The sequence below is a fragment of the Fundulus heteroclitus genome, chromosome 2 (assembly GCF_011125445.2).
Source record: "Fundulus heteroclitus isolate FHET01 chromosome 2, MU-UCD_Fhet_4.1, whole genome shotgun sequence".
Lineage (NCBI taxonomy): Eukaryota > Metazoa > Chordata > Actinopteri > Cyprinodontiformes > Fundulidae > Fundulus > Fundulus heteroclitus.
This window is the reverse complement of record NC_046362.1, coordinates 39,442,340-39,460,570: the sequence shown is the minus strand read 5'-3', so window position 1 is coordinate 39,460,570 and position 18,231 is coordinate 39,442,340. Positions and strand designations below refer to the sequence as shown.

The window sequence follows — 18,231 nt, the reverse complement described above, 5'->3', positions numbered from 1 at the left end:
TGCAGACAGCCTTAGCATGTAGATGCTAGTTAGCGGTGGTCATACAGACAGCCACATGGTTCAGCTCCTCCCCCTTTAGCCTTGTGGAGGCTACAACTTTAAAGCCACGAGACTCTGGTGTTGCTTTTGTTCCCCAGGGCAAACAGGAAGTCAACGATTCCTAAATAAAAGTTCCCAGAGTCTCTCTGAAAACGAGAGGTGGAACCTTCAGCGACTTAGAAGCAGTCGACAGAGGAGTCAGCATAGACATTATATATATATATATATATATATATATATATATATATATATATATATATATATATGTGTGTGTCTGTGGGGGTCAGTAAGCTGAAAACAATCATTAGATTCCTTTATGAGGGATTTTGCTCCATTAACCAATGAACCACAGGTTAGAGATTCCTAAAGAAACAGCGCTAGGTTCTGTTGCTACAGTAACAGATCTAAAGGCGTCTTTAATAGCGCTGTCAGAACATCAGGAGACCGTTGAGAAAAGAACCGGGTCGGATTTCCAGAACCGGTGAATTTATTTTTACTCCTGAACTTCAACAGCAGAAACAAACATTCCCAGAGTGAAGATGATGATGATGAAGAAGTGAGCATCCCAGTGAGAGCCTGGCCCAGCGAGTCCAGCCTGCACTGCTCTGAGGACACGTAAGCCTGCATCCATCCGCCATCCATCCATCCATCCAACCGCCATCCATCCATCCATCCATCCATCATCCATCCATTCATCCATCTATCCATCCACCCATCAACCATCCACCCATCATCCATCCATCCATCCATCCATCCATCCATCCGCCATCCAACCATCCATCCATCCATCCATTCATACATCCATCCATCCAGCCAGCCATTCATCCATCCATCCATCCATCCATCCATCCATCCATCATTCATCCATCCCTCCATCCATCCATCATCCATCATCCATCCATCCATCCCTCCATCTGCTCTTGTCTCCAGGCTCAGGGAGCGTCCAGCCTCGGCTGCCAGTCAGACCAGTGCGGTGGTCAATGAACGACTTCAGGAACTCGTCCGGATGTTCAAAGAGAGAACAGAGAAGGCAAAGGAGAAACTCATTGACCCAGACAGCTCAGACGCAGAAAGCGTCATCACCTGTGAGTCTTTTACCCACATGTTTCTGTTCCCACATGGATGTTCAGGGCAGGAATGATGAGAACCAGCCTGGAACCTGCAGGGAGACCGACTGGGTTCAAGTAGAGAGGGAATGGTGACGAGAACGTAGTAGGAACCCTTCTACATGGACAAAAGTCCCTGTGCCTGAAGGTCTGTAGACACAAGGACAGAGGAATGTCCTCAGGTCCCTTCTACAGCATTCCTACATATTTGTCAGAGCCCGTCCAAGAAAAAGGTTCTGCTTGTTGATGATGGGTCATCAACAAGCAGCAAGAACCTCAAACCTGTCATGTGGTTCTACAGACCTGGCAGACAGAAGAGATGTTCCTGTTGTTGTAGGGAAGCTATAGCTGAGTTTAGCCTGAGTTTAGCCTGAGTTTAGCTGAGTTTAGCCTGAGTTTAGCCTGAGTTTAGCCTGAGGCGTCTCTGCCATGCTCAGTGGAGCTGCTGGTCTGGGTTGTTCCTGCAGGCCATGAACAGCAAGAACCTTCAGTACGACTCAGTAAATGTACTTCTAAGACTGACTTTTAGTTCCTTCCTCAGCTCCTCCTCAGCCCGCTCCTGAAGCCCCCCCCTTGGATGAAGAAGATGAAGGTATGAAAGGAGCTTCGTCCGTCGATGAAGAGGAGAGACGGGGCGTGGAGAGCAGGGCAGAGGAGGAAGCATCTGGAGGCTGCTGCAGGGTGAAATCCACTCCATGGGTCCCGGCCTGTTTGCACCTGCGCTTCCCTGCCAGCATCGACCCCTTCACCAGTGAGAACCCCCCACAGTCCCTGCTGCCGCCGTCTCCATGCTAACTGCTAAAGCTCAGCCCAGTTTTCAGCCCACAGGGTTTGAAGCAGAACTCTGTGAGCCTGAAGTTCAGCAGCTTGTGTTCATTCTGCAGCTCTGGTCCTGCTCCCATCGGCTCCTGGAGCAGCCAGTCCCCAAATCTGAGCTCCGCTAGTGTTGCTTCCCTTTTTAATTCCACCTTTCTCTCCTCAGACATAATGTACGTGCTGTGGATGTTCCTGGTGTCTCTGGCCTGGAACTGGAACGTCTGGCTCATCCCGGTCCGCTGGGCCTTCCCCTACCAGACCCCTGATAATATCTACTACTGGCTGGTGACCGACTACGTGTGCGACCTCATCTACATCCTGGACATCGCCGTTTTCCAGCCACGCCTGCAGTTTGTTTGTGGAGGGGACATAGTGGTGAGGGAAACTGGGCCGAACCGTCAGAGCTCTGATGAGACGACTCCATCGGTGTTATTCTTATTATTATCCCTGAATCTGTGCTTTATTTTCTATGACAGAGTGACAAGAAGGAAATGAGGAAGAATTACATGAAAACCAAACGCTTCAAGGTAAATAAACAGATTTGTGGTAAAAGTGAGACTGTATTTTACCACAAGTGCAAACTGACTCCAGACTTGTGTTGCAGTTTGACGTAGCCAGCCTTGTTCCACTGGAGCTGTTTTATTTTAAAACAGGCATCAACCCTCTGCTGCGTTTACCTCGCCTGCTGAAGGTCAGTCAGTTAAAGCAGAAAAACACCCATCAACGTCTTTTAGTGGACAAACATCCACTAGTGTGAAACAAACCTTCAATCCCCACACCACCACATGATAAATGAGAAAAAGGTCATAATGATCTGCTCGTTCATTCCTCTGCAGATCAACTCCTTCTTTGAGTTTAATGAGCGCCTGGAGGCCATCTTGACCAAAGCTTACATTTACAGGTGAGTTCCCAGGTGACCTGCCCTCCTGCTGCTCTATCCTGGTTGTAGTCAGTTTCACAGACCAAAGGTTTCAGGGTGAATGAAGACAGAAGCATCAGATTTATAACTTCCAGCTGATGCTGATGCATCTTGCTGCGTCTTCCAGGGTGATCCGGACCACCACGTATCTCCTGTACTGCCTGCACTGCAACGCCTGCCTCTACCACTGGGCCTCCTCCTACATCGGGCTGGGAGCCACCCAGTGGGTGTACAACGGTGTCGGCAACAGGTTGGAGGGAGTTGGCAGATGTTTAAATGTGATGAATCGTTAAAAAAAAATCCTTTTCTGAAGATGTAAACCTAATTAAGGGAGATGTTATCAGAAAAGCAGCGTTCTTGGTTCATGTTGGCACAGCTGATAAATACAGAAAGCTTCAGATTCATGTGCAGCAGCAGTGGGGAGAAATCCTGCACCAATAATAATAATAATAATAATAATAATAATAATAATAATAATAATAATAATAATAATTAAAATCATTGGTGCTTCAGTTGTTAGCATCTCTGACCATCTTAGAACCTAAATGTCCTGAAGCTTTAGTTTTTCCGCACTAATTGCTCAGACTGTGGAGAATCTTTGAGTTAATTTATGTTCATCGGTTTAATTAACTCTCCTGGGACGTTAATGGAGCTGAGAGCTTTAGTTAGACGAGACTTAGACCAATCAAATTAATCTGTAGAATTCCATTTTCTCATCATTGCACTCCTACATCATTCAATGAGGAATGCGATGACAGATAAGTGAACTTTGAGGCTTTCTACTCGCCGTTCCCTTCTGGACCGCTCTTCTTCTCTCCTCAGCTACATCCGCTGCTACTACTTTGCAGTGAAAACTCTGATCACCATCGGAGGCCTGCCAGATCCCACCTCCCTGTTTGAGATCGTCTTCCAGCTCATTAACTACTTTGTTGGCGTCTTTGCCTTCTCCATCATGATTGGTCAGGTGGGTATGGATGTTCGGCTAAAACTCGCAGCTCTAAATGTCAAACATGCCACTCCAGCCTTGCTTGTGTATCAGATGCGGGACGTCGTCGGCGCCGCCACGGCAGCTCAGACCTACTACCGCACCTGCATGGACAACACCATCAAATACATGACGTCCTACCGCATACCAAAAGAAGTCCAGAATCGTGTCAAAACCTGGTACAACTACACCTGGCAGTCGCAGGGCATGCTGGGTAAGCGGGGCATCGCATGTTTGCTTTGTGGTCACTGGAGCTGGCCTGCAGGTCGTGCTTTACCTTCTCATGTTTGCACTGCAGATGAGCAGGAGCTTCTGACCCAGCTGCCAGACAAGATGCGTCTGGACATCGCTGTGGATGTCAACTACTCCATTGTGAGCAAAGTTCCTCTCTTCCAGGTGAGAAAACTGTAACATCACCTAGAAAACGCACAGGTGATGAAGATCTGTTACCTGAAGCTCAGGTGTGTGCACCATGTGACGACTGGAGTTAAGACATGGTTCTGTTCTCCTGCACCACAGGGTTGTGACAGACAGATGATTTTTGACATGCTGAAAAGTCTGCGTTCTGTCGTCTACCTGCCTGGAGACTATGTCTGCAAAAAGGTAACAGGTAGCCTGGTCTCCATCCTGCAGGCTTCCACCAGGTGGTTTCATCTCTGATTGCTGCGTCTCTGCTTTCTGCTCCTCAGGGCGAGGTGGGCCGCGAGATGTACATCATAAAAGCGGGGGAGGTGCAGGTGGTCGGAGGACCTGAGGAGAGGACGGTGTTTGCCACTCTCAGAGCAGGATCCGTCTTTGGAGAGATAAGGTAACAGAGCTCTGCAACATGCTTAATGAAGTCATCAAAGCAAACGGGTTCACCAAACTATCGCTACCAAGCGCCACCATCCACAGATTTTTTTTTGTTTTTTTATATTTGCTGCCATTTCAGTTCATCTATTTGATTATAAGGCTCTTGGTTCATTCTTTGCTCATCTTGTATTATGTGTGGTAGATTTCTTCCATGTCTCCGTTCATTCCACCCTCAGCTCCTCTGTCCTCATCAGCCTCAGCTGCTCCTCATCTCCCCTGATTGCTCTCACCTCTTTCCTCCTTACCTTTCTCCACACGTCCCTCGGTATTTAAGCTCCCTGGTTTTCACTGCTCATCGCTGGTTTCTGCCGTTGCTCTGTCTGATGTCCGGCTGTTCTGTTCTGGATTCTGGTGCCTTCGTGGCTCCGGCGCCTCCGGTCTCTGTTCCTCGTATCTTTCCTGCAACGATTACACGCCCGGTCCAGCTCCTGTGCTCCCCGGTTGATTTCTTTGAGCAAGAACCTTTTAGTAAGTTTTCTGAACGCTCAGCCTGACTTTAGTTTAACTCTAAATTTGAGTCTTTTTCTTACTCAGTTACTCAGATGCCCCCGAACATTTCTAATGAAAATCAGACAAAAGGCTGAAGTCGGTCTCCACTGTCCTGATCAGGCCTTACATGGAGAGGTTAGGCTCCTCTTATCTGACGATGGGTTCCTTTATTACTTTATTTTGTGTTACATCATCAAAATATAGTAAAAAATAAACTAAATTCAACTAAATTCAAGTCTCTTTTATAGAGCATAGACAGAAACTTGAAAGGGAGAGAAAAGGCCCAATAAAAGCATTAATATCATCTTTACTAATAATAATAATAGAATAATAATAATAGAATAATAGAACATTCATTTTTAACCTCACTTATACGTCATCAAAAACAAACATAGCCCCATGTGTTAAAAACCATGCCTTCATTGCAAAGGTTATCTTCTCCATATTATAAATCTGTTTGATTTTGGTTTGGATCTGATACCAAAAAGGACCGGACCAGAATGCAACGCTCAGTCAGGACTGCAGAACAGATCCTCGGTACCGACCTGCCCTCCATTCTGGACCTGTACAGTTCTAAAGTCAGGAGACAGGCCAGAAACGTCCCTGCAGATCCATCTCCATCACAACATGTCTTTACTGCTGCCCTCTGGGAGGCGCTACAGAGCCAGAACCATCAGATGAAGGAACAGTTTCTTCCCACAATGCATCACTCTAATAAACAGCTGAGTCTGACTCACAGTCTCAGGTCCAACTTCTGAGTTACATGCCAGTAACTCTGCCTCATTTATTCCCCCATCATTCCCTGTTTCAGGTCATTCTGTCACACCGTCTATACGGTAAACTTCACTGCTTCACTTCTGTAGGATGCAGAGGGATCAGTGGATGAGACAAGCTGCCACAAGACGGGTCAAACCACTCCTTCACAAACTCTGCAGCTCATACATGTCGTATTTATATGCTCCACTGCTAGAGAAGCAATACCAGCGCAGCTGAAGCTACGCAGCAATCCCCCATTATCAACAATATTTAGTCTGACCTCCAATCTTAATCTGTCTGACGAAGAAGCACTCACCTCAGCATGCTGGATGCCTGAAACCTGACGTGAAACTGACAGCCTCACCTACTTCCTGGTTTACCTGGCTAACAATGAGACTGTGACATCACAGTTAGGGTTACCATGGTGACAGCTGCACTGAGGTAAGCGTCATCAACATGCGTTTTTTGTCTGGTTTGCAGTCTACTGGCAGTGGGTGGAGTCAACAGGCGCACTGCCAATGTGATCGCTCATGGATTCGCCAACCTGTTCATCCTGGACAAGAAAGACCTGAATGAGATCCTGGTCCACTACCCCGAGTCAAAGAAACTGCTGCGCAAGAAAGCCAGGTTTGGCATCAACATTACCAACTGCTTCAGCTGTGGTTTTCTGGTCACACCGTGTGTTTCTCTGATACCTTTTTCATCACAGAAAGATGCTTAATAAGGGGAAAAAACCCGAACCCAAAAAAGAGGCTAAGGAACCGCCTCAGGTACCGGTGGCTCCTCTGAGGCCGGAGACTCCCAAGCTGCTCAGAGCAGCTCTGGAGATGACTGAGAGATCTTCAGGACTAAGAGGAGCTCTGGCCAAAGTCAAAGAGAAGACCAACAAGTCCAGTATCTCGTTACAGGTAAAGGCTAATTAGGCATATGGGAAACTGTTAACATTCATATTTCTACTGAAATGGAGTCGGCACAGTTGAGCTCAGCTTTCAGAGATGGGCAATCCGGCTTCAGGAAAGTAAAACCTGCCTGGTTTTCCTTCATCCTGGTCACTTAACCAGGTGAGTTTAGGCTCTGGAAATGCAAATGGTTGGAACTAATCTCTGGACAGGATTTTACTTTCTGAACCTGGATTCCCCACCTCTACCTTTAACTCTGCAGTTTCACCTGAAGTCTCACGTTCCAACAACAAACTCCAACAAACCAACGTAGTCGTGTTCAACCAGGAATGAAATGAAGTTTTACTGCCACAGCAGTTCAGATGGGGGGGGGGGTCAGACCAGCCAGAGGCTGCAGGAGACCTGAGACTGGGGTGGAGGTTCTCCTTCCTGCAGGAGACCCACCCTGAACCTGCAGCCAGAGAAATTATGGGATGGTTTAGATTAGAGCAGAATAATGGCTTAGAACGGCCTAGTCAAAGTCCAGACCTGGGGTATGACTTGAAGATTGATGTTTTCCATCCAATCTGACTGAGCTGGAGATGTTTTACAAACAGGTGTAGAAATGTCAGTCTGTAGACGTTTAAACCAGGTGGAGGCAAACCGCAGACGACCTGCAGCCGAGGTTCTGTGTGACCTGGTGGGGCTGAATATAAACGCACACATCAGTAATATAAACGCACACATCAGTAATATAAACGCACACATCAGTAAAACACGCTGAAAGCAGCAATCTTTTCCTTCCCCTTTATAGTGATCTACTCTGAGCCGGTCTGTCTGCAAACTCTAAATAAAACACCGTGGGGAAAAGCTAAAGGGGTGTGAATACTTTAGCATTGCCTCATGGGTTGCTGCAGAGCGTAAACTCTCAGATGCTCCTCTTTTGTCTCCTCTTCCAGCGTTCCCGCTCTGCCTCTTTACGTCCTCCCTCTCCTGCCCTCAGCTCTGGGCCTGAAAGGGCCGAGGACTCGCCGACCTCCATCTCTGCCAGCTCCACCACGCTGCGCTCTGCGTCTCGTAGCTGCAACCCTGAAGATCTTCCTCCTGCAGAGCTCCACGGCGACACGGTCAGAACGGACGATAGTGAAGATGAGTGGGATGGAGGGGGGAGAGGGAAAGAGAGGAAGATGTGAAAAGTGTTCCAGATCAAAGGTTGGAGAGGAGAAAAGTTTCTGTGCTCCAACCTCAGAAGGTGGAGGTGAGGCAAAAAGTGGAGAATCTCCAGACGGCGATGCAGAACAGAAATAAGATTTCCACAGGTGATGTGTGACTAATTACTGGTTAGCAACGCTGGGTCAGTCAGCCTGTTTAACAGAAATGAAGATCTTGTCTTTCTGCAGAAGGAGGAAATAGTTTTGCTGTTGTTTCCTAAAGGTTTCCATGTTCTTCTGTTGTGTCTAAAAGAACAACTGCCTTATTTTTCACTGTGCTGTGTTCCTTGGTCAGAGCTCAGTGCAGCAGAGCTGGCTTTAGTTTTCTGTTAGCAGCTCAGTGTCAGACACGCTGCTGCGTTTTCATTTTAAACTGGAACTATATTAACCTCAGTGACGGCTCCATGCTGTAAAATAAACTGTAAATATAAAAATAATTATATCACTACGCAATAAAAATGAATCACAGTGATTATTGTCAAAATACTTTATTTACATTTTTACTTTGAATGTTTTATGTTAAGTCAGTAAAAATATGTTTTGCACAGAAATGTGTTTATTTTCTTAATTAAATAACCACTGAATCATTTTATCATGTTAATGTTTGGCTTGTGTTATGGGAGTTGTGTATTATGTATAGATAATGTAGTTGCTGACTACAAACCAGCTAACCCTACTGCCAGAAATCCACAACTATGCTCACAAACACATCAAACACCCAAAGAAGAGGCTGTTTTACTAAAATATTTTCCCTATTCTAAATACTATGATGTTTTAACATGTTTAAGTTGTGTTATTATGAGTCTCCTCTTTGGCTTTTTACAAATAAAATAAAAGACTTTGTGAAAACTCATTGTTTCCTTGCCTGTAACCGTTTTTGTAAGGATTCTGTGTGATTTTTGGTCTCAACCTTTCAGGAGTTTCACAGTAAATTAAGAAACATAAATTTCCCCAGAATTTCAGCTATTAAAACGGTGTACACTCATGATTTAGTCCTTATTGTTGTTTTAATCTTCTTTCACATTAAATCAGTAAAACATTTTGTCGCCACACAGATTCCTTTATTATTAGTTTTAATTTGCCAGCGCAGTCACATAAGCTGTTTTACAACAAAACATCTTGCCATAAAATGGAGTCCCAGCGTCGGCCGTTGCCTAACAACGCAGCCACCAATCACAGAAGAGAATCTCTCCCGCTGAGGTGAAGCCACGCCCCTCTGTGGTCAGCTGACCGGAAGAAGGCCAAGCTTCGCCGGCCAAACAGAGCTGCCGTTCCGCGTCGTTAACTGTGGAAAAGCCGCTTTTACTGTGAGGTGAGCAGATAAACAGCTCCGCGTTAGCGCCGCCGCTCCTGAAATCTGACGTTTTATCAACGAAGCGGCGACAAACCGAGGCGAGCCGCCATGTTTGCTGCTGGGAACTAGCTTCAAGCTAAAGCGTTAAACTAGAGATCAGCTGATCGAGCCGAGATGATCCGGAGAGTTTCCTAAGGAAGACGCAGAGATGGAGGACAGCGACGGGGAAGAGCTGCCAGAGACACCTGCGCTGCCCCTGGAGGTGAGTCCGTGCTTCACCGCAACTACCCGCTGGTTAACAGCAGAGCTTAACCAGTTAACTAGTCTCCCAGTTGGTTAACAGCAGAGCTTAACCAGTGAACTAGTCTCCCAGCTCGTTAACAGCAGAGCTTATCCAGTTAACTAGTCTCCCAGTTGGTTAACAGCAGAGCTTAACCAGTTTACTAGTCTCCCAGCTGGTTAACAGCAGAGCTTAGCCAGTTAAGTAGTCTTCCAGTTGGTTAACAGCAGAGCTTAACCAGTTAACTGGTCTCCCAGTTGGTTAACAGCAGAGCTTAACCAGTTAACTAGTCTCCCAGCTGGGTAACAGCAGAGCTTAACCAGTTAAGTAGTCTTCCAGTTGGTTAACAGCAGAGCTTAACCAGTGAACTAGTCTCCCAGTTGGTTAACAACAGAGCTTAACTAGTTAACTAGTCTCCCAATTGGTTAACAGCAGAGCTTAACCAGTTAACTAGTCTCCCAGCTGGGTAACAGCAGAGCTTAACCAGTTTACTAGTCTCCTAGTTGGTTAACAGCAGAGCTCAACCAGTGAACTAGTCTCCCAGCTGGTTAACAGCAGATCTTAACCAGTTTACTAGTCTCCCAGCTGGTTAACAGCAGAGCTTAGCCAGTTAAGTAGTCTTCCAGTTGGTTAACAGCAGAGCTTAACCAGTTAACTGGTCTCCCAGCTGGTTAACAGCAGAGCTTAACCAGTTTACTAGTCTCCCAGCTGGTTAACAGCAGAGCTTAGCCAGTTAAGTAGTCTTCCAGTTGGTTAACAGCAGAGCTTAACCAGTTAACTGGTCTCCCAGCTGGTTAACAGCAGAGCTTAACCAGTTAACTGGTCTCCCAGCTGGTTAACAGCAGATCTTAACCAGTTAACTAGTCTCCCAGTTGGTTAACAGCAGAGCTTAACCAGTTTACTAGTCTCCCAGCTGGTTAACAGCAGAGCTTAGCCAGTTAAGTAGTCTTCCAGTTGGTTAACAGCAGAGCTTAACCAGTTAACTGGTCTCCCAGCTGGTTAACAGCAGAGCTTAACCAGTTTACTAGTCTTCCAGTTGGTTAACAGCAGAGCTTAACCAGTTAACTGGTCTCCCAGCTGGTTAACAGCAGAGCTTAACCAGTTAACTGGTCTCCCAGCTGGTTAACAGCAGATCTTAACCAGTTAACTAGTCTCCCAGTTGGTTAACAGCAGAGCTTAACCAGTTTACTAGTCTCCCAGCTGGTTAACAGCAGAGCTTAGCCAGTTAACTGGTCTCCCAGCTGGTTAACAGCAGAGCTTAACCAGTTAACTGGTCTCCCAGCTGGTTAACAGCAGAGCTTAACCAGTGAACTAGTCTCCATGGTGACATAATGATGCAGAGGCAGCTCCAGGAAAGGGTCAGAGCATCAGGCCGGATGCTGTCATGCTGTCATCATGGACCGGCTGATAGGGATGGTAGTTAAAGACACCCCCCCCACCATGGTGGTCCCAGCATTCCCCCCCCCCATAGTGGTCCCAGCACCCCTATCCCGCCCCCCCCCCCCCCCCATGGTGGTCCCAGCACCGCCCCCCCCCCCCCCCCCCCCCCATGGTGGTCCCCTGCTCTGACGCTGCCTCTCTGTCTCTTGCTGCAGATTATCGTTTACATCCTGAGTTTCCTCCACGCGTCAGACAGAAAGGAAGCCGCCCTGGTCTGCAGCAGCTGGTACCACGCCAGCCAGGACCTGCGCTTCCAGGTTGCTACAGCCGCTGACGCGCTGCACACCTTTACCTGAGAGGCTGTGGTGCAAACAGCCGCCGCTTCGCTAACCTTTGGTGTCTTTGTGCAGAAGGACGTCGCCTTCAGCTTCCCGGCCTCATCTTCCTCCCTGGCGCTGGTCAGAGGTCTGGCCCGAAAGCCCCGCTGTAGCCTGAAGATCAGCCAGCTGGACGGCTTCAGTGTCTCCAGATCGCTGCTCCTGGAGGTACGCCGTGCTCTGATGGCGTTCTGATGGCGTTCTGATGGTGCTCTGATGGCGTCCTGATGGCGCTCTGATGGCGTCCTGATGGCGCTCTGATGGTGCTCTGATGGTGTCTGTCAGTATGGCGCTCTGATGGTGCTCTGACGGCGCTCTGATGGCGCTCTGATGGCGTTCTGATGGTGTCTGTCAGTATGGCGCTCTGATGGCGTTCTGATGGCGTCCTGATGGCGTCCTGATGGCGCTCTGATGGCGTTCTGATGGCGTTCTGATGGCGTTCTGATGGCGTCTGTCAGTATGGCGTTCTGATGGCGTTCTGATGGTGCTCTGATGGTGCTCTGATGGCGTCTGTCAGTATGGCGTTCTGATGGCGTGCTGATGGCGCTCTGATGGCGTTCTGATGGCGTTCTGATGGCGTTCTGATGGCGTTCTGATGGCGTTCTGATGGCGTCCTGATGGTGCTCTGATGGCGTTCTGATGGCGTCCTGATGGCGTTCTGATGGCGTTCTGATGGCGTTCTGATGGCGTTCTGATGGCGTGTGTCAGTATGGCGCTGGCTGCACAGTGATCTGTTTTGGCACTAGAACTGCAGCTTATGTCTGACGCTCTGTGAGCCAGACGGCATCAGTTCTGCTCCATCAGAACCTTAAAGAACCTCGTCTGTGAAACGCGGCCCACTAACTGCTGGCAGCAGTGAGCGATCTCCGTTCTGTTGCTTTAAAACCATTAAAGCTGGTTTAAATGGGACAAAATGAGGAATAAAACATAAATGGTGTTGCTGATGAATGTCTCTGAGCCTCCTGTGATCTGCGCCTCCCTCTGTGGCTCCTGCTCCTCCTCAGGTTGGTGCGGTTCTGGGCCCCAGGGTGGAGAGCCTGGCCCTGCCCTGCAGCAGCATAACGGAGGCCTCCCTGCTGGCCCTCCTGCCCCGCCTCACCTCCCTGCAGAGGCTCGACATCAGAGGCCTGGACAGCCTCTTCATGTCTGGAGCCTTCCTGTCCAGAGAGGAGCACAGACGGCAGGTAAGCTGCAGGTGTAACGCCGTGGAACCGGCCGAGGACGGCGGGCGTGGCTAGACTTGACCACGCCCGACACCGTGGCTCAGAAAGTGTCACGCTGTTTAAACACTCTTAGTTATTTAAAGACTTAGTTCTGTAAAATGTGAATAAAGGTTATTTTGCATGGGTGGGAAGGCCCACAGCCCCCGTCAGCCCGGCCCCCGTCAGCCCGGCCCAGGGCAGCTGTGGCTGCTAGCGTAGCTCACCACCGTCAGGGCGTGAAGTTAAAGCTGCACAGGTACATCCAGCATCTACCAGGGTAGCAGCGTGGATGAGCCGCTAAATGCAGGACATGCACAACGCTGCACGTTCCTCCTGACTGACCAATGGCAGAGGAGCTGACCAATGAAGGACCGCCCACCTCATTTGCATAATGAGAAAGAAATGCATAAGAAAAGTAAAGGAGGCGAAATAAAAATGCATGTGTGGGAAAATAAGAAAAAATACACAGCAAAATGAAAAGCAAATGTTTAAATAATAAATAAATTAAAGGTCAAATTCTGAATCATAAAGTAAATGGAATATTTTAAACAGAAACATTAATAACTTAATTTTGGAATATAAAATAAAGAGGCTAGAGCCACTGAGCTGGTAATACTGCGTCTGGTAAAGTGGGTGAAAGCAGCCATGAAACTTAACGCTTAACGAGGTGGTTTTGGTCGTATTTCTGTTTTTATTCTTATCTGGAGGTGACGGCCATCTTCAGATCAACTCGTTGAAACCTTTCCAGGTTTGTTCTCACAGGTTCTGTTGGTGCTGCAGGTCCGGGCGGCGCTGAGCGGCCTGGAGGAGCTGGATCTGTCGGACCTGCGCTACCTGTCTGACCTCACCTTGAACCGGCTCACCGGCTGCACCCCGCGCCTCCGCCGCCTCTCGCTGGCCGGCTGCCACATCGCCTTCGAGTTCGATCCGTACCGAGGGCGCCCGGCCGGAACCGCGGCGGACTCCTCGGCCCTCGTGTCCCTCAGGAACCTCCGCAGGCTGCTGACGGAGCAGAGCTCCTCCCTCAAAGCTCTGGACCTCAGCAGGACCTCCATCACGCCTGAATCTCTCCGGATCGTGGCTCAGGTCAGGAAATGCTCGCCTCGTCTCGTTTCAGCTTCTCCACCTACAGCTTGGTGTTCATGAAGCTCCTCTGTTCACCCCCGGGTTCTCCTCCGAGTTCTCCTCCGGCCCCGTGGGACCAGAACCCAGAGAAGATGTTTCTGTGCAGCTCAAGTCTGATGTTCAGAAGTCTGAGGAAGCTCAGATTAAGATTATTTTAAAAGCTTTTTAAATTAAATGTGCAAACGCAGTAATCCTTCATCTGCTGATTCTGCCTTGATCGGCCGGGATCTTTGGGTCAAACCCAGAAACTCCCTGTTTGTTAAATTCATGAAAACAACCAACAGCATCATTAGCAACCAGATAAGATTAGAGACACGCTTTACTGTAAGAAACCCAGAATTCATTCTGTTGCATTTAAAGCTGTTCCCCATCAGGCCTGCAGAACATTTCTGGTTCCATGGGTCCGGTTCTTGGAGAAACTCTGCAGATCCAGAGCTTCCTGACCGCAGGCCGCTGATAAAGGTTTTCCTGTAGGTTCAGGATTTGGTGCTGGAGGAGCTGCATCTGCAGGGCTGCAAAGAGCTGACGGACTACTCTGTGGAGGTTCTGGTCAAGCACCAGCCCGGCCTGCTGAAACTGGACCTGAGCTGCTGCCCGGAGCTGAGCAGCAGAACCGTCCGGGCTGTAGCCCGAGGCCTGAGGTCTCTGACGCACCTGTCCTTGTCCCGGGACTCCAAGATCACAGAGAAAGGTCCGTTTTACCCTCTGATCAGCTGCTGGTTCTGACCAGCTTCTGGTTCTGATCAGCTTCTGGTTCTGATCAGCTTCTGGTTCTGATCAGCTGCTGGTTCTGATCAGCTGCTGGTTCTGACCAGCTGCTGGTTCTGATCAGCTGCTGGTTCTGACCAGCTTCTGGTTCTGATCAGCTGCTGGTTCTGATCAGCTGCTGGTTCTGATCAGAAGCTGCTGGTTCTGATCAGCTGCTGGTTCTGATCAGCTGTTGGTTCTGACCAGCTGCTGGTTCTGATCAGCTGCTGGTTCTGACCAGCTGCTGGTTCTGACCAGAAGCTGCTGGTTCTGACCAGCTGCTGGTACCAGAGATGTCCACGTTGTGTTGTGTCCAGGCCTGGTGGAGCTGCTGTCCGTCTCCTCCCTGGTGTCTCTGGGTCTGTCTGGCTGTCTCCACAGCAGTGGAGCGGAGCTGCAGGAAGACCTGAAGGCGTCCACCGCTGCCACCGCCCAGCTGGAGCTGCTGCACCTGAGCGGCAGCACCAACCTGCAGGTCAGAGGGTTCTCCTGCAGCAGGTTCTGCTCCTGCAGTGAGTTCTCCTGCAGGTTCTGTTGGGACCAACAGGAGCGCTCAGCCTCCTCTTCTCTCTCTCTCTCTCTCTGTCTCTCTCTCTCTCTCTCTCTCTCTCTTTCTCTCTCTCTCTCTCTCTCTCTCTCTCTCTCTCTCTCTCTCCTCCTCTCTCTCTCTATCGCTCTGTCTCTCTCTCTCTATCGCTCTGTCTCTCTCTCTCTCTCTCTGTCTCTGTCTCTGTCTCTCTCTCTCTCTGTCTCTGTCTCTCTCTCTCTCTCTCTCTCTCGCTCTCTCTCTCTCTCTCTCTCTCTCTCTCTCTCTCTCTCTCTCTCTCTCTCTCTCTCTCTCCCCCCCCCCCCCCCAGGACGGTGTGCTCGTCTCGCTCTCCCAGCTCCTGGGCGGCTCTCTGAAGGAGCTGGACCTGACGCTGTGCCTCAGCCTGACCGACCTGTCGCTGTGCTCCATCTCCGCCGGCCTGCAGAGGCTGGAGGTGCTGCGGCTCGGTTGGTGTAAGGAGGTGACGGACCGGGGTCTGCTGGGGACGGTGCAGGACAGCCGGCCTGAGACGGTGAGGACGGAGACCGCCTGCCGCCGCGGCTCCTCAGACCGCCTTCATTCTCTGCGTCCTGTTGTCAGGGAGACGGAGGCCCCAGGTTCACCAGGACCTTCGGCAACATGGGCTTCTTCCAGCCCCCCCGGATGCCCTTTGAGGAGCGGCCCACTCCGGTGAGCCGGGAGGAGCTGCAGCGCCTGGAGCGCCGCCACGGAGCCTCGCTCTCAGCCCTGAGACGGCTGACGGAGCTGGACCTGTCGGCCTGCAGCAAGCTCAGCGACGCCAGCATCACCCAGGTGAGGGGGGGGGGGGTTGATGGAGAAGTGCTGTGGTGCAGCTTTCTGAGGACAGGTCTTCTCCAGAGCTCCACCATAAACTCCTCTGGGTCTGATGCTGCTCATGGCCGGCGCTCCTGATGCTTAAAGCTTTTTATTCTGGGGCAGCGAGCAGCATTCAGTTTCCTGCTGGTAAAACGTGTTTCCTGGACTTATTATCCAAGAACGTGTTTAATGTCCGATGAATTTATCGGTTCTGATAGTAAATCCTGATTAGTTTAAATGGTTAGTGCAAATGGACAAATGCTAATATGCTTGTATTATATTAAACTTTTTCTTTTACAAAACACTGAGGTACATGATCTAAATTATGAAAGTAATGCCTTTATGCACTTTTTTGTTAATTTAGTATAAATCTCTTGCTAGATGCATTTTTCTCTAGTTTCAGCAATTTGAAACATTTAAGTAACTTCACTGTTCATAGGAAACAATTACTTAATAAATTAGTAAAAGGCAACATTGTACATTTTGTTTATTCAGCTAAAATAGGCATGGTCTGTTTCCTTGTTACTTTTATTATTTATTATTATTCCTTTACTGCAGCTAAAAACAGGAACTTAACTGATCCTTCATAGACATTCAGGTTTAATGTTTTACCAGAAAACTTAATAAAGACAAGAATGGCATTGATTTAGTAGCAAGACTTTATTATTTACTCTGACACAGTGGGAGTGGGACAGGAGTGAAAACCCACTCCCACTGTGTCACCCTCTACTTCATGGGCCGGTTTATCTTGATGCTTTCATTGCCTCGTTTAGAGAACATTTCTAAGTAATGCAGTGACATCAGCGTAATACCCCCCCCCCCCCCCCCCCACCACCAGCTACCGTAATAACCGCTGAGAGCAGACCCACTGAGACCTTCTGCTTCCTTTACGAGAAACAAACCAGCAAATGGAAACTATGCAGCTCGTTTTAATTTATCATGAAATTAATTGATTTATTGTTGCTTATTATGAACGGTTTATTTACCTCAATAAAAAGGCCTTTTGAGCTTACACTCATTATGTCTATTAAATTTGGTCTGATTGAAACATTTGTGTGAAAAACAGGAGAAATCTGGACAGTGGGAAATAAAGTCATCAGACATGGAAATGGATATTAATGTTTTCTACAAACATGTAAATGTGTAACAGGGATGAAACAGCATTTAAAGGAGACATGTCTGCTTTTCCTCCATTCAGTCGTCTAACAGCTCGTTTTGGCGCCGTCTCTTTAAATCTAAAGCAGACCCGTTCCACTCCACCCCGTTCGGCCATTTTTGTAGTTTTCTGGGGGACGGTGTAACGAGGAACTGATGGTCTTGTAGCTTCAGCTTCCTTCAGCTTGGACTAGAACACGACTCAGAAATAAACCAATGAGCTGGTTTAGCAGTAAACGCTGGAATGTAACTGTTTAAAACTAGAGAAGACAGAAACCTGAACGGCTTTAAAAATGAGACCCAACCTGAAGACCTGAGCAGCTCCTGGAGCCTCCAGGGACGCAGCAACACGCCTCTAAGGGCTGAAACGGTGGATTTAGCAGCACACCTTCCCGTTAACATCACCTTTCTGCAGCCGTCTCCAGAACTTCCTGTCGGTACCACTGATCCACTTCCTGTCCCCAGGTGGTGCATTTCCCAGACCTGCAGCGTCTGTCTCTCTCCATGCTGCCAGAAATCAGCGACGCCAGCCTGGCGTCGGTGGGCCGGCGCTGCCGCAGCCTCACCAGCCTGCAGCTCAGCCACTGTCCCGGCATCACGGACCGCGGCGTGGCCCAGGCCCTGCCCTACCTGCGCCGCCTGCAGCATCTCTCGCTGTCCTGCTGCGACAACATCACCGACAGGTAGGTGGCGCTCCAGCTTCTCTCCTCCACGGCCTGGACCGTGTCCCTGACCGTGTCCCTGATTGTGTCCCTGACCGTGTCCCTGACCGTGTCCCTGACCGTGTCCCTTCCTGCAGGACGCTGCAGCTCCTGATGCAGCACTGCAGCCGTCTGAAGACGCTCGACGTCTCCATGTGCAAAAACGTCTCTGTGACGGCGGTGGACCTCCTGCAGGCCCAGCTGCCCTTCCTGGAGAACGTCCATCACAAGTTCATAGGCGTGGCTGATCTCAGCCTGACAGACTGAGCCATCGCTGACCCCCCCCCCCCCCCCCCCCCCCCCCCCCCCCCCCCCGACCCGAGGTCTGAATTTATACTCAAGGATTCATTTAAAACACAAAGAACGCAGGAGGAGACGGACGTGGCGTGCTGCAGGTTCAGCTGCTCCTCCTCTGCTGCACCTCCTCTGCTGCCATGAGGAGCTACAGAGGAGGTGCAGCACAGAAACCAGAGAGTCCAGTTCAGATGATATTCATTTTTATCAGCAAGTTATTTTCTGCAGGAGCAGAAATGTTTGCACCGATAGAAATAAA

At 49.2% G+C, this 18,231-nt stretch overlaps 2 protein-coding genes across 5 annotated transcripts in view; both read left to right on the top strand.

Annotated features, from left to right (window-relative positions):
- LOC105931378 overlaps positions 1 to 9,004 on the top strand; it is a 36,204-nt gene extending 27,200 nt beyond the window's left edge. Inside the window, 16 exon segments of the mRNA XM_036127184.1 lie at positions 553 to 654; positions 970 to 1,124; positions 1,687 to 1,896; positions 2,128 to 2,336; positions 2,438 to 2,488; positions 2,566 to 2,652; positions 2,798 to 2,862; positions 3,008 to 3,130; positions 3,703 to 3,844; positions 3,920 to 4,079; positions 4,164 to 4,261; positions 4,385 to 4,468; positions 4,555 to 4,673; positions 6,443 to 6,589; positions 6,672 to 6,870; positions 7,800 to 9,004. Of these exon segments, the coding sequence (XP_035983077.1) occupies positions 553 to 654; positions 970 to 1,124; positions 1,687 to 1,896; positions 2,128 to 2,336; positions 2,438 to 2,488; positions 2,566 to 2,652; positions 2,798 to 2,862; positions 3,008 to 3,130; positions 3,703 to 3,844; positions 3,920 to 4,079; positions 4,164 to 4,261; positions 4,385 to 4,468; positions 4,555 to 4,673; positions 6,443 to 6,589; positions 6,672 to 6,870; positions 7,800 to 8,033 (2,185 nt within the window). The 3' untranslated portion in view covers positions 8,034 to 9,004.
- A 255-nt stretch (positions 9,005 to 9,259) lies between these two features.
- lrrc29 (leucine rich repeat containing 29) lies at positions 9,260 to 17,976 on the top strand. Of its 4 annotated transcripts, none has more exons than XM_036127018.1 (11): positions 9,260 to 9,607; positions 11,221 to 11,322; positions 11,419 to 11,550; positions 12,387 to 12,566; positions 13,365 to 13,670; positions 14,184 to 14,400; positions 14,774 to 14,931; positions 15,314 to 15,517; positions 15,586 to 15,798; positions 17,443 to 17,660; positions 17,777 to 17,976. In XM_036127018.1, exons 1-11 carry the CDS (start codon positions 9,554 to 9,556, stop codon positions 17,943 to 17,945), a joined length of 1,953 nt encoding a protein of 650 aa, XP_035982911.1. In that variant the 5' UTR covers positions 9,260 to 9,553; the 3' UTR covers positions 17,946 to 17,976. The 4 variants fall into 4 exon arrangements, with proteins under 4 accessions (XP_035982911.1, XP_021176038.2, XP_035982919.1 ...); XM_036127012.1 differs by having other exon boundaries at positions 9,261 to 9,607; positions 11,416 to 11,550; XM_021320363.2 differs by lacking the exon at positions 12,387 to 12,566 and having other exon boundaries at positions 11,416 to 11,550.
- Positions 17,977 to 18,231: the final 255 nt, after the last annotated feature.

Excerpts from the sequence above, each read along its gene's own strand:
- lrrc29 (XM_036127012.1), top strand. The coding sequence starts at position 9,554 with ATGGAGGACAGCGACGGGGAAGAGCTGCCAGAGACACCTGCGCTGCCC. Across the intron at positions 12,567-13,364 it reads GAGAGGAGCACAGACGGCAG|GTCCGGGCGGCGCTGAGCGG; the intron begins GTAAGCTGCAGG and ends TTGGTGCTGCAG. Across the intron at positions 14,401-14,773 it reads CTCCAAGATCACAGAGAAAG|GCCTGGTGGAGCTGCTGTCC; the intron begins GTCCGTTTTACC and ends TGTTGTGTCCAG.